Source organism: Peromyscus leucopus, chromosome 3, assembly GCF_004664715.2.
Source record: "Peromyscus leucopus breed LL Stock chromosome 3, UCI_PerLeu_2.1, whole genome shotgun sequence".
Classification (NCBI taxonomy): domain Eukaryota; kingdom Metazoa; phylum Chordata; class Mammalia; order Rodentia; family Cricetidae; genus Peromyscus; species Peromyscus leucopus.
In genome coordinates, this window is record NC_051065.1 from 131,037,550 (window position 1) to 131,055,406 (window position 17,857).

A 17,857-nucleotide genomic window follows, 5' to 3' on the forward strand; every position below is an offset into this window, starting at 1 on the left:
TTTTGTTTCACCTTTATTTTAAAGATTTATTTTTATTTTATGTGTATAATTATTTACCTTCATGTGTGTGTGTGTGTGTGTGTGTGTGTGTGTGTGTGTGTGTGTTTGGTATCTCCAGAGGCCAGAAGAGGATGCTGGATCCTCTGGAACTGGAGTTATAGATGATTGTAAGCCACCATAATGGATGCTAGAAATTGAACCCAGGTCCTCTGCAAGAGCAGAAAGTACTCTTAACCACTGAGTCATCTCTCCAGTCCAAAGATTTAGTGTTAATTATGTATATGTTGGAGGGGGCAGGAGTAATGTGCACATGAACGCAACTCTCCACATGGGCTGGCATACAGTGTCAGATTCCCTGGAGGTGACATTACGGGCCGTTGAGAGGTGGTCAGTGAGCCTCCCTACATGGGTTCTGGGAACTGAACCCCAGTTCTCTTCAAGAACAACAGCTGTTAACCACAGAGCCATGCCTCCAGCTCCAAAATGCGTTTCTTACAGATGATATGCACTCTGCCACTGCCACTTACCCCGAACTTATTCTGCCTTGTTGGTTATTCTCTGACAGGTTGTAAGATAAGTCACGTGTTTGAGTTTTGACCAACAAAAAGAATGTAATGTGAGGCCTCTGTTGGGTAATGCTTGTCTAAAAATATGTGCTATCCAGACCCCGCTGAGCAAGTACAGGGTAACAGTGACTCTCTGCTAAGTTCTGACTTGGTTCCTCAGAGGTAACATTTCTTTAGGAGTCTTGCAGATACAGAGCCCCATGGCTTGGTCTTGCCAGGAGAGGAGAAAGTACAGCCACATACTTTGTGTCCTTTCTAGAATGATGTATGTGGGAGCTTGCCTTGTTCTCACAGGAGTCCTGTTAATTAGGTGCTTTATCACCCACTCTCTTTAATTAGATGAGACAGTGGGATGTGAAGAAATGAAGTGACTGGTACGTTACCTTTTCCCTGAAGAAAAGGCACATATTACCCTCTCGAAGTAGCTTCTCCATTGCCAGATATCACATGCATTGAATACACCCTGCATGTTAAACATATAGATACACATATGGCAGAATACACACACACACACACACACACACACACACACACACACACACACACACACATCCTTTTTACTTAGAGGATAATATTGCGGTTGGAGAGATGACTCAGTGGTTCAGAGCACTTGCTGCTCTGGTAGAGGACCTCTGTTTGATTCCCAGCACTCACATAATGGCTCACTACAATGTAACTCCATTTCCAGGATATTTGGTGACCCTCTCTGACACCGCATGGGCACCAGGCATGCATGTGGTGCACATACAGATGTGTGTGCAGGTAAAATACTCACGCACGTAAAATAAAATAAATCCTTTTTAAAAAAATGGTGACATTCCCCCCATCACAACACACATCCTTTAATTGTATGTCTCAAAGTGAAGCAGTGTCTGTTTTTCAGGGTTACTCTGGCTTTATTTCATATGGACAAGCGGAAAGATAGGTATGACTGCTGCTCTGTGGTCCACCAAAGAGAGAAGCCTGAAGAGAATACACAGGCAGAACCAAAGCACACACCTTTTCCTCCATTCTGCAAGAGAAGATTCTTTTGTTCTAAGCAGTTCCTGATTTCTTAGAAAGTTTGGTATTTCCAGAAATTAGCATAATCTGTTTATAAGAAAGTGAGCTTGGCTCAATAAGGAGGGACTTGTAGGTAAGACTGCCATTTAGTACCTAAATACTCATTTTCTAGTTTCAGGCAGGGGACATATTTGCATTAAAAACAAAAGAACAAAAAAAAAAAGCCGAAAAACAAACAAACAAAAAACAGTGATAGGAAATGATGTTTGATGAACAAGGAGACAGTCAGAATGTCTCTTGTGATATTCCTGAGAAGAGAAAAGCACTTTTCTTTCTCTTGTATCCTGCTTTCAAATGAATGAAATGCATGTTGTGATAGATAATGGTGCCAGAGTGCTTGGCCTGGTGAACTCAGTCATTCAGCAAATGCTTCCTAGACCCCTGCCCTTTGTAAGCCATAACACTGAGCTGAGAGGACACAGACATGAGAAAGGACCTTAGCAGTTCAGCAAGGACAAGAAAGTGAAAGGTGATAATCACATGACCAAGTGATAAGACCCTTGAAAATCAAGGGGTAAGACAATGTAAAGTTAGATACCCAAGCCTGGAGAGTCCCCACAGTTGGTGCTGTGTGCAGGGTCCTGAGGAATCATGGATAGGGGAGGCAGAAGGAGCAGTGAGGGCCTGCTGAAGTCTGAGAAGGCCAGGTACAGGCTGGTGGGGAAGAGAAGACAGCTAGCTGCTGCTGGCTGAAGGGCTGGAGACATGGGCAGGGGTTACATCACAAAGGGCTTGAATACCCAGATGGCCTGGACTCCACTGAACGTCATCAAAAGCTACTCAAGAACTCCTTTTCTTTTTTCACTTTTCACGTGTGGGAGTGGGTGTGCACGTGTGTCTATGTGTATGTTTTTGCATGTGTGAACACACATGAATGTGGGTACACATGTATGCAAAGGTCCAATGCCCATGTCAGGAATCATCCTTGATCACTCCTCCACCTCATTCTTTGAGGCAGGGTCTCTCAGTCAAAGCTAGAGCTCACTGATGTGGCTAGTCTTGCTAGCCAGCTTGCTCTCGGGAGCCTGTCTCCACCTTCCCGGACTGTGTTGGCTTCCCAAGCATGAAGATTATGAGTTCATGCCACCATGGCCAACATTCATCTAGGTCCTGGGGATCAAACTCAGTTCCTCCTGCTTGCAAGACAAAGCATTCAGTGGTTGAACTATCACCTTTCCCAGCCAAAAAGATTATATTTCAGGTGTTATGCAAAATGTGCCTCTCACCTCAAAGGAGAAAACAGACAGTTTCTTCTTGAGGCACATATAAGCAACCATGGCCTGGGAATGCAGGTTCAGATTGCCCACAAAGACAAGTTTGTAGCACAAATTCTAATTGGTCTTTTGTTTTGTTTTGGTTTTTTTGTTTTTCAAGACAGGGTTTCTCTGTGTAGCTTTGTGCCTTTCCTAGAACTCGCTTGGTAGCCCAAGCTGGCCTCGAACTCACATAAATCCAGAGTCAGATATCAGGGTAAAGCTGAAAGATCAGAGAAGTAAAGGAGACAACCACTAGAGAGATGTCTTACCTCAGCAAAATCCTCAGCCTGTATGTGCCAAGCTCCTGTCTCCACCCACCTTATCACTTCCTTTCTCCGCCCAGCCATATCACTTGCTGTTTCTTCCTCTCAAGTCCTGGGATCAAAGATGTGCGCCACCACTGCCTGGCCTCTATGGTTAACTAGTGGCTAGCTCTATCCTCTGATCATCAGGCAAGCTTTATCTGCTGGAGCACAAACAAAATATCGCCACACAAGTTCAGCTGTAGAAGAGGTTATGTGATGTGGTATCAACTACAGAACAAAGAACACAATAAGTCAAGGCATTCACCAAACATATCTGTGGGCGCCACAGGTAGATGGGTTACAACAGAGCAGGAAGACAGTGCTGGGTCTCACGTTATCTGATGACATTTTTAGCTTTGGTGTTGATGGAAGCAGAGTGGTCTGCTAAGAAACATTTAGAAGGTTTTAATAGTTATAAGGATGTTCGGTAAGATACATGAGTCCCAACATGAGGCTGAAAAAAAAAAGATGACATTGAATCTGCGATGTTCTAACTCCCCACAATCATGAACTTCTGATCAGTTCATATAGGAGATTTTTGTTTTTGTTCATTTGTTTTTGATTAGAAAAGACTTGAGCAAGTGACCACATGGGGACCAGAGTCAATGAAAATAAACCTGGACATATAAAGGCTATATAGAGGATGTTGTGGATGGGGTCCTAGAGAAAGTGAGGGGGTGAGTCTCAGGTTGCAAATGAATGGATGTCAGTCAGCAGGACAGTGGGATGTATCTTCCCCACAAGAAAAAAAAAAAAAAAAAAAAAAAAAAAAAAAAAACCTCACAGTACAGCTGAAAACTCTCAGAACCTGGAGCCCAGCTGAGTGAGAAGCTGTCTGTCATAGTCAGAGCGCTTTCCCACCTGTCCCAGCACCCTCAACAATAGGCCGGATCCCCCTTCATGGAGCTACAGCAGGACTTGAATAAAACAGCATGATCCAAGCAAGGATCTTGGTGGGTGTAAGTGTGCTGTTCGTGTGTGGTATATATGCACATGTATGGTCACACGCACATGCTTGTGTGTGCATGCAGGGGCCGGGTGTTTCCTTCATTCACTCTCTGCTTAATCCTCAGAGGCAGGATCTCTCCCTGAATCTGAAACTAGTGTTTCAGCTAGACTAGCACCAGCAAGCCCCAACGTTCCTTCTGCCCCTGTCCCCTGACATCACTGGGGTCACAGGCGTGTGGGACCACACTTGGCTTGTTTGCATGAATGCTGGGAATGCAAATTTAGGTCCTCACCCATGTGCAGCAAATGTTCTTACCTGCTGAGCCATCTCTCCAGCCTCCCAAGCAGAAATTCGTTGACTATTTCTGTAATTTAATTGTGTCATTTTTTTAATCCCAGAGTATCAGCAATGTTATAAATAAATAAAAACCCAATGTTATAAATAAATAGAAATCCAGGCTAGCTTAGTGCTCACAGAGATCCACCTGCCTGCGCCTCCCAAGAGCTGGGAGTAAAGGCGTGTGCCAACTATGCCCCACTATGGCTTTATTTTGGAAGCAATTGTGTTTATCAATTCTTTGCTTAATGGACTTTGCTTTTTATGGTTTATTTTACAATGCTTCTTGTGTCCCTAGGTCTTACAGATGTTTCCATTGTGTTTTCTTCTGATTTTATTTAGATACCATCATTACACCTGAAGTTTAATTTTCTTAACAGTGTGGGGCAAACATTTATCTTAGTTCTTATTGTTGGTTAGCCAGTGGTCATGGTACGATGTACAGGATGGCCAGGCTCATGTAAGCTTGTTTGAAACGTCACTTATCAGAAAGGGAGTCCTCACATGTGGAGAGGGGCTTCCTCAATGTATCCTCAAAGTCCTCAAATGTGGGGAGTTCACTGCAGTCATACACTCAGTTTTGGCACTGACAAGATGCCTCCCCCACCCCTGCCCTACCTACCACCATGCCTTCACTCAGTATTGTCCTGAATACAAGCACTGATTTAGTTTACACTTTCTGGCAAAATTTAGACTCTTCTCAAATTTCACTTTAAAATAGTAGTGGTGTTTCAGTTGAGACCATGTTGAATTTACACATGAGTGGTGCTTTGAATAGGCATGGCCCCCATAGACTCATGTATTTAAATGTTTGGCCCATAGAGAGTGGCACTACTAGGATGTGTGACCTTGCTGGACTAGGTCATGACCTTTTTGAAGGAAGTGTGTCATTGTGGGGTCAAGCTTTGAGATCTCATATATGCTCAAGCCACGCCCATTGTGACAGTTCACTTCCTATTGCCTGTGGATCAAGATGTAGAACTCTCAGCTCCTTCTCCAGCACCATGTCTGCCTGCATGCCACCATATCCTGCCATGATGATAATGGTCCAGACTTCTGAATTGTAAGCCACCCCAATTAAATGTTTTCCCTTATGAGAGTTGCCATGGTCATGGTGTCTCTTCACAGCAATGGAAACTCTAACTAAGACAACAAATATTTAGGGAGACTTTTTTTTAACTATCCATTTTAATGTCTCTGTAAAATATCACATATTCGTTAAGTTTGTTTCAGGTTGTTTAGGAATTGTATTACAATAGTAAATTATATATTTTTATTCTATTTTTAAATTACCCCATTGCTGCTGTGTAGTAAGATGGCCTTGCTTACATCTCTGTTGGCTCCAATAAATATCAGTCAGCTTTGCTGGACTGACAGACTTCCTCTTACAGACATTTACAGACACTCTCTTCCTCAGTGCCTATGTCTTTGTGTAGCTGGGTTCTCATTTAAATACATTTTGATGACACTGTGCCCTGTATAGCGATTGTTTTATTATATTGATTTCTCTTTTGTAACAAAATGTGCGGGCACTTTTAGAAAGCTTCTATTTTATATTTTAAAAATCTACACTTTTAAACTAAAGACTCACTATGTAGGCTTATGGATTTTTAATATCTGTGATTTTATATGTGTATACATATACATATACATGCATGCAATGCACATTCATAGATGTACACACATATACATATGCATTCATATACATGTCTAATATACATACATGCATACATATATGGATGCACACATGCACATACATGTACATGCATACATATACATACACAATACACACATGTATACATGCAAACATACATGTATAATACATATATAGACATACATGTATATATACATACATATATACATACATGCATACATACTTATATATCATCTTGTTAATATCATAAACTTTTTTTGGTCTTGCGAATTTGATCAACACACATTATTTTACAAGTTTTTCAGGGTTTTAAAAATAAAATATTCAATTTTATAAAAATAATGCATGTCCACAGTTTTTAAAAATCAAATTGAACAAAAAAGCCTAAAAAGAGAAGCACCCGTCTTTGGCCTCAGCCCTCCCCTCCCATTCCCTCCCCTCAAGTCATGTCTCAAGAAATCAATTCCTTCCACTGTCTCTGGCTGACCTTTTTTCTTCTTTGATTTAAAAGCAGCATGTTTAATTACAGTTTTAAAATTTCTAATGTACCTATTGATTGCTTGTGGGAAAATAAAGATTGATCTCTGTTCTCTGGCTACACAGCAGCTTGTCCTGCACATTATGCTTTGCTGACCTCCCGATTGAGGCCAGTGCCCATGCTGGTAGCTGAGACAGTTCACTAGGCAAATGACCCGTCATATTCTTTTCCATCCTGCTCGACTTTCAACTTTCTCTGGGTCTTACGGACCCTCGCCATGCAGCATGGACTCCTGTGGAGCCCCGGCAATTCCCTTGTGGCTGCCACACACTTTGGCCTGCTATGGAATCAAGGATGTTGAGACAATGTCCTGGAAGTGTGGGCTTTTGCTCAGCACCATCTGATGGACGGCTTTTGAGGCTCCCTTGTAGCTCTTTGCCTGGAGTGTCCCTTTGCTAGACCTGTCTGTCATTACGTGTTTAATTGCCAACAGTTCTTGTTACCTAAATATTCTCCTTTTATAGCACCCTGGTCTGGATACGATCGCAATGAATATTTTTAAACAGACTAATATAGATTTCAAAGCATTTCTTTCTGCTCCTCTGATGATCTTGGTTCCTTTTGTTCCAGGTTGTCCCTCAGTGATCTCTAGTCTTGGCTCTCTGTTCTTAGGACCTGCTAAAGGTAGCCTTTGCTCCCGTTGAGAATCTGGCACACTCAGTTTCTTTTGGGTAGCTCCTGGGAGTCATTCATGAAGTTGCATGCGTATCTTTGTTCTTGGGCTGGTAAAGGTAAATGTCACCCCTCCTTTGGGGTATATAAGCCTGGCTGTGCAGGTGTTGTGTGTCCAGAATGGTGCCAGGTTCCCTCGGGCTGAGCACACACTGCCTGGACCTAATACCTCTTCACTCACGCACAGAGATGACAGACGGAGCAGGGTTTTAGGGTCTGATCCCTGTGTGCCCCTGGCACCCACAGTGAGACTGCCAACCTTGCTGATTGTTCTAGGTGTCTTCTTCCCTGGTGTCTCCTGCCTGTGGGCACAGGACACCGCCACCTTTTACACACTGCTCTGCACGTCACTTCCTGCTTTGGTATTTCTGTGGGCAACTCATACTGAGGAAGGTCCCCAAAAGTCTGGCAACTCCTGGGGGTGCTGTTCCTCAGCTTTCAGTGTGGATATGGGTTTTTCAAAACAATCTTTTCTCTCATTCCTGGAGATTTGCTGAAGGGAGAGAGAAAGGGAGCTTTTCTCTTTCTTGATCTTGCTCAGTTTGTAATGCTATAACCAGCAACCTGTTAAGCAAATACTTTAACACTCTCATTAACTGAAACATTAACTGAAGCTTGGGGTATGTCCCATGCCGGTGCTTCAGGTCGGAATTCCCTCCAGCGTCCCGCCACTTGTCAACTTTGCTGTAAATACATTAGAGTCACATCCTTTCTATAGTAGCCATCTGGTTTTCATGGCAATAGCTTTTCACTTCCTGACAGCAGTGATTTTGTTAGTATTTTCTGAGTCCCCAGGTTTTCTTTTGCTTTTCTATTATTTTATCTGTATTTCTGATCACTGTCTTGCTCGTCTGGAAATTATGTTGGAATTTTCTTGTGAGGCATGACTTTATTCCTCAAACTTCCAAATATCTCAGTTTTTATTAAATAAAAATTTAATTTTCACGGTTTTAAAGTTTTATTTTGCTTTTGAGACAAGGTCTAGAATTTTCTGTGTATTTCCAGCTGGCCTCAAACTCAAGTAACCCTCCTTCCTCAGCCTTGAATACTCAGATTACAGGCATGAGCAAAACATTATTGGTTTTTATCTCCATTTAATTTTAATATATGATACACAGCTCTTCTGAGCTAGATTATAAAATGTGAAGGGTTGATTAGACTAGTTCATGTCTTCCAGTGAGTATATAGTCTTAACAGATATATTGATTCTTACTGAGAAATTCAACAACTTCTATGATTTTAATCATTAGTGCTGTTGTTCTGTGTTTATTTATTTATGGATTCATTGTGAATGCGTGCTCAGGAAGGCACATGTGCCACAGTCCGTTCTCTCCATCACCAGGTGGTTCCCTGGACTGAAGTTTGGTTTCCAGGCTCAATAGTCAGTACCTGTACCCACTGCACAATCTTTTTCACCATATGCTGTATTTTCTGAGAAACAGTCTCCCATTCTGTAGCTCAGGCTGGCCTGGAACTTACTATGCAGCCTAGGTTAGTGTCCAGATCCTGGTATGCCTCCTCCTTCAGACCACCCCGTGCTGGGATTCCAGGCTTGAGTCACCACAGAAGCCAGAGGAGACCTTTGAAAGGTTAAGAGAATGAAGGGGTTAGCTTTAAATGTTTAGATTGGGTTTTCACGGGAAACCCAGAGCATCACTGGGAAGGGAGCCACAGCATAGTAAATCGGAAAGGCGGTGAAAGGATCCTGTCCCAGGATACTGATGTCAGATGAGAGACAGAATGTAACTCACAGGGTGGGTATATCAAGGAGAACTATTTTTAATCAAATTCTAACTATTGCAGTAATCATTTCACATGTATCCATGCACCAAGATTGCATTGTATACTTAGAATAAAGACATTTTTTGAACTGCCAAATACTGGTCAATAAAGCTGGTGGGGGAGTTCCTATGTCTAGAAGCCAGAGAGAGTGATTCCCTAAAGATAGGAAAGGAAAAGGTTAAAGTTGGGAAATCCACCTCAGAGCGAGGACTAGTGTTGCCCACATTCAGGGTGAGTCTTCCCTGCTTACACAAACTTTTCTGGAAACACCTTCATAGATACACACAGAAGTGTGTTTCCACGCTGAATATAAATGCATTCAAATTAGCAATGATGATTAACCATTGCGTCTGCTAAGTGAGTGATTTCAGACTCAGAGAGTGATGGATATAAAAGTCCACCCATGGACCAGAAATCCAGACAGTGGGGTACAAGCGAATTCTGTAGGTTATTCTAGCCAAAGTACAAGGACCTACAAGTTAGGTCCTCTGTGTGGTGTTTCTGCATCACTGGGAAGGTATTTATGATTTTAGGAAGGGCAAAGATGTGGGCGGGCAAGAGGAGACATGATGGAATCGCTGAGCCAAGCTTGGGAATTCATGCAACAGAGTAAGGCACCACTCTAGAAAATGTATTTCCTTAGAATCCTTTATAGCAGTGGTTCTCAGCCTGTAGGAATCACATATCAGATGTCCTGCATATCAGATATTTGCATTATGACTCATAACAGTAGCAAAATTACAGTGGTTCTCAGCCTGTGGGAATCACATATCAGACGTCCTGCATATCAGATATTTGCATTATGACTCATAACAGTAGCAAAATTACAGTTCTGAAGCAGAGATGAAAACAATTTTATGGTTGAGTCAACACAACATGAAGAACTGTATTAAAATGTTGAAGCTTTAGGAAGGCTGAGAACCACTGCCCTAAGGTAAGTGACTACCTGTAGACACTACCATCACTTTTCCCCAGTACCCTGGGGAAATGGCTCATGTGGTTTCTGGGTCAAGGATGTGCAGAGTCTGAAAGGTCATCCCTCTGGGCTTGAGAAGCACCCCTTCCTTTCTTGGCAGATAAAGAATCATGATTGCCACAGTGTTTTGGATTTGTTGTATTCACAGTGAATCTCACATATCTGTAAGCCTGATTTGTCTCTGCTAGCTATGACTCCATTCCCATAGACACTGCTGCTCTACCCTCAGAGAGCCTGAGACAGGACAACTGACCTAAGAAGTCCTGTACTAGTTCATTGCTCTCCTCTGCTCACTTCCCTCTCTACCCCTCCCATCTCCTCCTCTTCCTTCCCTCCTTCCCCTTTCTTTTCATTTTTACTTATGCTGCATCAGCAGTGTCTTATCTGGTCTCCCAGCTGCTAGCCTCTACTTCCTAATCGTATCTCCTCAACCTTTGGCAGCCGGATGCTGTGATACACACTGTGGGCAGTCACTGGGGCATGAGGGGCCTCTCACCACAGGGTGACAATAAGATCAACATAGTAGAGATAAGGAAGATATTTTACAACATGCCCTATCTTCAGCCACTGTCCGAACCATGCCCACCTCCCATGTTCCAGGAGCAGCTCGCCTTCCTAAATGTGCCGCACTTTGTGCTCTCCTACCTAGGACCTTCTCTTCTCTTCTCTTCTTGTTTCCCTAGCCTGATGTCTTGAGGTGTGATCCATTCTCTAGCTTTCTCTGACCTCACTCTCTCTTCCAAATCATTACTGATTCCCCCCCCCCCTGCATTCTATGGTATTTGGTAGATCTATCAAGTGTGGCATTTGGAACATTATGTTGTATTGGTTACACTTCTGGTTCCTTAACTGGACTTAAGATTTCTTGACTTGAAACACGAGGCATTTTGATATGAGGGTTTGTGCCTGGTCTTATTGTGATGTGTTAGGCCGTGTTCAGTTGATGTCAACGGGAGGCCTGCTTTTTTCTGAAGGGAAACAGAAGAGGAGCGGCTCTCGGGGAGAAGGAAGGTTGTGAGTGGGGCAGCTGGGAGAGGTGGAAGGAGGGGAATGTGTGGTCAAGATGTAATATATGAGAGAAAAATAAATTTTAAAAATGAGGCATAGGCCTGAGAAGATGGCTTGGTGAGTTAAGTATGAGGACTGGAGTCCAAATTTCCAGAACCCACATAAACCTGGGAACAGCAGCAAGCATCGTAATCCCAGAGCTCCCATAGTGAGATGCGGGACAGAGACAAGAGAATCCCCAGAAGCTCTGTGGGCAGCCAGCCTGGCTTACACAGTGGCAAACAACAAGAACCAGAAACACTGTCTGAAAGTCAAGGTGGAAGGTGAGGACTGACAGCTGAGGTTGCCCTCTGACCCCCACAATGTGCAGTCTGCCCATAGGTACATGCGCATGTAAGGTCAATAAAAGGTAAGTGAGATCACAAACAAGCTATTGATTGTATTTCTCTCATGTCTGGCACACAGGAGGTCTTCCATACATTTTAGTTGCATCCATTCGAATCAGAGATTCTCTCCACAGATAGCCCTGGATGAGCAGAGGCAAGCAGAATTCTCCAGACAGGGATGTGGGCAGCTCTCTGCATGGAGCTGCAGCAGCAACAGACTCCGGTTTTCCCATGTAGTCTCTCAGAGCACTGGCCAACTGAAGACTTCTAGAACGTGGGATTTTGATAGGGAAAATTGTCTTCCAAGTGATTCCTTTTCATCTTCAGATGAGGAAACCGGTTTTGTTCCCATCAGATCACACATGGAGCTTTTTGCCACCACCACCACCCCAGCCAGCAATCTTTACAAATTTATGAATGTTAAATCATTTTACATTCCAGGCACAAACACACTATACAGCTCATGTTAGTTTAGGAGAGCTTCATTAAGGAATGTTAATGAGTTCAAGGTAGGATTGTTTGATGAGTCGAGGTAGCTGATGAGAAGTTCCAAGTGAAGTGATGTGTGTGTGTGTGTGTGTGTGTGTGTGTGTTCAGTTTGAGAACTTCAACCATCAGAGGACAGGGTGAGTGGACTTTGATGCGTTTGTGTTTCTTAGGTTTAATTGAGCCTTTTATTTTCCGTAGGTTTCAAAACCTGCTGTGGTCCAGAAAGACGTTCGTGGACAGCATGAAGATTTATAACCACAGCTTTATTTACATGCCTGCCTTCTCTATGAAGACGGGAACAGAGCCCTCTCTCCGTGTGTATTACACACTGAAAGATGTTGGTGCCAATCAAACAGTGCTTTTTGCTAACCCTAACTTTCTACGGAACATTGGAAAGTTCTGGAAGAGCAGGGGCATCCATGCCAAGCGCCTGTCTACAGGACTCTTTCTGGTGAGCGCAGCCTTGGGCCTTTGTGAGGAGGTGGCCATCTATGGCTTCTGGCCCTTCTCTGTGAATTTGCAGGAGGAGCCCATTAGTCACCACTACTACGACAATGTCTTGCCCTACTCAGGCTTCCATGCCATGCCTGAGGAATTTCTCCAACTCTGGTACCTTCATAAAATTGGTGCACTGAGGATGCAGCTAAACCCATGTGAGGAACCATCTCTTCAGCCCACTTCCTAGGGACCATAAAAGAAGAAAGGACCGGGTCGGGTATTTTTTGCTAGGTTTTCTATGTGACTTCTAAAAGGAATGGCCAAAGTGTGTCATGGATTGGCATGATAGGAAACAAACAAAAACCCAAGCAAAACTTTGCTTTTGATGTTGGCTTGGAGAACAATAAGAAGTAAAATGTTCTGGGGGAACATTTTATATCATGCTGTGGATTTGCAGCTGGGACAACACCAAGGAGATGATGCTAGCAGATCATGTGTCTGTGGTTCAAATCTAGAAGATGCAATTCAAGGACCAGATGAACTCTCATTGTTGAGGCTGAGGGGCTCATCATGGCAGCATGTGGGAGATGCTGGGGTATTGCTGACTGTCAATATACACTGGCATCATAGTCATTTTAAAAAACCTGTCTTATTGAGACTGGCATTAGAACTGTAGGTTTTTAAAAATTATTATTTATTTTTGCCCTGTTTAGGGCTATGGGTGGGTGATGGGGTAGACTTACAAAATCCTTCCTGCTGATTTTTGTGATTCATTAAAACAAGTCTATGTTGACTATAGTCCCCTCCACTAGTACAGTTTTAAATAAGAATTGCTTCTTGCCTCTTTGGTTAAGCTATTTAGCATGAAGCTCTGTTGAAGTTAGACTGTGTTGATTCATAGTCTAGATAACATGAGACACTTCCTCTCTTCAGAAATTGAGAGAGAAACTCAATTTTAGGTCCCCATTACATCAACCCATTGGCTGTGTTGCTATTATTTTCACAAAATCACTACACGTGCAAGTACATTCTTTACTTGTAAAGTGGCAAAAGTGTCTTCCTTTAATGAGAGCTGAAATAGGTCACAGTGAGTAAGAACTTCGTCTCTGAGGCAGACAGACCAGAAGGCAGGGGGCCCTTTCCTCTTTAACATGAATATTTCCCTTCAAGATAACTCATGCGTGTGCACATTTGAATGTTTTCTTTCAAGATAATGTGTGTGTATGCACACATAAATATAGACACACTATACAAAGTAATCAAAGATTATTCTCATGTGACTATGAAAACTGAGTGCGCATGGCCTGGTGTTGGAGAGCTGCAGAGATAGAGTACAGAATCCATCCCACGTTGGCGTCAGTTGAGCTGGCACAGCAGTTGCTGTCAGTTTGCATGCCAGCACAGGGTGCAAGCTTTACCCTCAAATACGTAATCCAGAATGAAAACTGCCCTCTTACTCATGCTGCCTCCCCTCCCCCTCCCCCCAAACCTCATGAATGGGCCTTGTGTTGAGCACAGTGACATGTGACGTGGCTCACGCAGGTGAGCAGGTAGGAGCCACTAGCTGTGGACTTCCTCAGTGTCAGGTGGGGCTGCTGGGCAGCTTGGCACAGCAGCTTTAACACAACACGGCAGGGGCACTCTGCTTGCAGATTATGGCCAAATGTGTTTACTGGAGGTAAGGGACAAGCAGGGACATCTTTCATAGCATTTGTGCTTTGAGGCGTCTTAGGCTCCAAGGAGATATGAAGACTCACGTTTATTCTTTCAAGTGTTGTCATGATGTAGGCAAAATCAACCCACAAGCTCTTCTGCACCATGGAGGTAGAAACTTAGTATATTGACCATGTCTATGAAGACAGGGGCTTTAAAAAGAAGTCTAACTTACAAGATATCAGAGTTGTTGAGTTGTTCATCTAGGGGCAGGGGGTTTCCAAATGTGATTAAATATCCAGGTCATTCTAGAAATCGGCATTTGGACTGGCATGAGGTGCCACGATGGTGCACACCTTGTGGCGATGTTTAGAGAATGAAGAGTTTGGGAAGCTCACCACTGTGCAGGGCTGGCTTAGTGTTTCTATCCTGTGTGGCAGCATCAGGATATCAGGAAGGCAGGGTGAGTTGTGTTAGTCCTGTCTGTCCAACCCTGACCTGAATATAATCCCTGTTTTGAGTGACTAGAAGTTAGTAATTACCTAAGAAAGAATACATTTTTACCAATAGATTCATTAAAAGTGTAAAAGGTCTAAGAAAACAACAAATACAAAGATTAATTAAGTGTGCATTCAGATGAATGCATTAATTGGTCAAAATCTGAAGAAGCAGCTCATAAAATCCACACATCATGGTTCACTGAGAATGCTGTCTGGGAGTCTGAACTCTCACTACAGTTCCTGGAACAGGTCCGTGTAAGAGACTTGTGTGTTTAGTCTATGAATTGTAAAGCTGTTCTGCATGGCATCTGAATTGCGGAATGGAGATGACCAACACTGTCAGCTGACCTGTGCTTCCACCTGCGCCGACTTCCCTCCCCCTCAGGTGCCATGAGCCAACACCTGAGAACATTTTTCATTGTTATGACCAGGAATGCCAGCTGCTTGTGGTAGGGAACAGCCATGGATAGTGGTCCAACAGCAGCAGGTCAGCCGCTTACCACAAAGAACGACCCAGAGAATTGTCAGTAGTGTGAAAACTGAGAAACCCCAAGGTAGACCAAAAGGAAAGTTTGACTGCTCATACTGTCTGCCTTTTAGGACATAGGTACAATGTTCATGTCGCAAACAGCATTGCTGCAACCTTTATTATTTTATAGTGACAATTCATAGGTGTGTTATATGTATAACTTTTTGTGTGTTTGGTTAGATGATGTAGTTAAGCAAGAGGTAGGTCTCACCACCCCCTCTGTGTGTGTGTGTGTGTGTGTGTGTGTGTGTATAACTGTGTGTGTATTTACATTATTTTTAGTAAAATACATGTTCCTACATAGAAACCTCTCCAGAATTGTCCTGTAGAACATTCTGGAGTACCCTTAGGAGATTGTTTATTATTCAATTCTACTTATTGAAATTAAGGCTTTCAGCTCTGGGCCTGGTCCATTAATGTATTTGACCTTTAATGGTCAGACAGAAGGGATTTGCATTATGGTGGATATGTTCAATAAAAAGGATTTAATTCAGTTCAGTGCATCTGGCAAGGGATGATGCCCCTTCTCTACCACCAATTAGACCAATGTTTTAAGTGTGTGTATGTGTGCATGCATGGCAGTGTATATGAGAGACAGAGACAAAGAGAGACAGAGGGAGACAGAGAGAGAGAGAGAGACAGACAGACAGACAGACAGACAGACAAAAGTAAGATTGCTTCATGGGGGTGCGGACAGGAAAGGTTGCAGAGACTGCAAATGAGCACCCAGATAGGAACTTCCATTTTAGTCAACTGCAGCTTGAGAATTGCTTTGGTTCTCAAGCTCCTGAGTGAGGATGGCTGCTATTTGATTTCAATCACACTTCACTAAAAATTATGCCAGATGGAAAGTAAGTTATCCCACCAGAGATAAAGCTTGTATGTGAAAGATCTTTTCACAGATGATGACTGTGGACCCATATACTCACTATAAAGTACTTCACAAAAGTGCATAAAAATCATGTGCTTGAACTAGCTTGTTCACTTTTATGACTTTGTCAAAGGAAGTGAGCAGAAGGAGAGACTTGTCGGCCCTTAAGAGTGCTGACTGTTCAGTTCCTGACACATGCTTCCCTGTGCAGCTGCCTGTCACTCCAGTTCCAAGGGATCTGGTGTTCTCTTCTGGCCTCCATGGACACTGCATGCAAGTGGGATCATATACATACACATAATAAGTGAATGCATCTTAATAAAGGTAGAGAATTCGTTCTCTAAAGTGGCAGGTGTTCAGGTAGTGCCCTTTCTGCTGCTTTGCTGGGAAGCCAGTCATCTATAGTTTTAATTTCTATGTTTGAAAAATATCAGCTGTGTGGAATTTTTTGCTGCCAAATCTTTGTCAGGAGGGATCTAATGAGGACATCAGTCACCAGTGCACTGAGGGGTCTTCACCTTAGGAACTGCCGTGCCTAAGCTTGCACTTGCTAATCAAAGCGCTCCCATCGCAGAGTCTGGTCACCTTGACCCAGTTGCAGCCCTGCATATGATCATGAGGAGTAGAGCTCTAGTCTCTGTGTACACAGATGAACTTTCTGAATCCCCAAAGCTAGGGAGATAGCAAATACCCCATAGTTCCTGTGCTGTGTCTTTGAAATCATGAACTTCTAAAGCCCAGAGTCCACATTTAGTCTTTAAATGTGAGGCCCTATACAGTTTCTGTTTTATAAGGGAGAGAGTCTTAAATTTGTAAACATCACACACACACACACACACACACACACACACACACACACACACACACACAAATATGAATAGTATCTGCCTTATTCTCAGCCTTAATGTGCCATTTGACATTTTCACATACATCCCAGAGATGAATGATTGACGTGTGTGTATGAATGGAAAGGTCATTCATACTATTCATACTATCTAACCTTTCTCGTTGAACAAGGAAGAAACATGCTTCTGCTTCCTTGTTTGGGTTTTCTCTCTGTTGCTGACGTTTGTAGTTTCTTCTTCCTTTAACACAGAGAAACAAACATATTGAAGTGAATTATAATATCGTGAGCACTTGAGCCAAAGCCCTTGACTATCACTTGATAGGGCACAAAAGAGGAATTATATTTTATGGTTGCTCATTTGCCTATGACTCTCAATTTCACTGCTGTGTTAAAAGCCTTCTTGGTTTTGCTTTTCAATTGAAACTTGGGGATTCAATCAATGACACAATGTTGTCCAAGAGTTTTATGCTGTGATACCCAAATATACTGACCATGCTTCTTCTAGCTTCTGTGTAATTCGACTCCTCCAGGTAACTCACACTTTCAAATGTGTGTTTCATGCAATAACAGTAAACACCAAGAGATGTGACTTAGTCCAAAACAGAGAAAACTGGATTCATGGAATTCTGGACTTCTCTGTATAGTAACAGAAAGAAAAAAAAATGCAATAGAGAAAAGATGTGACCAAAATGAGAACTAAGAGCAAATATTGATTTTTTTTCTCCACTGCAAAGGACCTTTTGGGAGGGGTCTCAGCCTCAGAAGGAAGCTCGGCAGACAGAAAGGAAGGGATTGTTGTCTTAGAATGCATTTGCAAGAATGGAATGGTTTCAAGGTAACTGAAAGGAAGTGTGTTGCCATGCCATCATTAGGGTTAGGATGAAAAGATGCTAGATGGACCATGAGCATGGATTGCGAGGCTGTTGTAGGGAAGACTCAAAGCTGGTACCTGTTTTCCCATGTGGATCTTGGAGGTCTTGGAGGCCTCAGGTTCCTGTGCCGCCCACCAGGCAGTGCCCTCCTGGGTGCCTGTGTTCAGT

General features: G+C 43.0%; 1 protein-coding gene across 2 annotated transcripts in view; it reads left to right on the forward strand.

Annotated features, from left to right (window-relative positions):
- St8sia1 (ST8 alpha-N-acetyl-neuraminide alpha-2,8-sialyltransferase 1) overlaps positions 1 to 17,470 on the forward strand; it is a 144,649-nt gene extending 127,179 nt beyond the window's left edge. For both annotated transcript variants that reach the window (XM_037204003.1, XM_028879865.2), the window contains one exon: positions 12,178 to 17,470. In XM_037204003.1, the coding sequence (XP_037059898.1) occupies positions 12,178 to 12,664 (487 nt within the window). In that variant the 3' untranslated portion in view covers positions 12,665 to 17,470. The remainder of the gene's footprint in view (positions 1 to 12,177) is intronic.
- Positions 17,471 to 17,857: the final 387 nt, after the last annotated feature.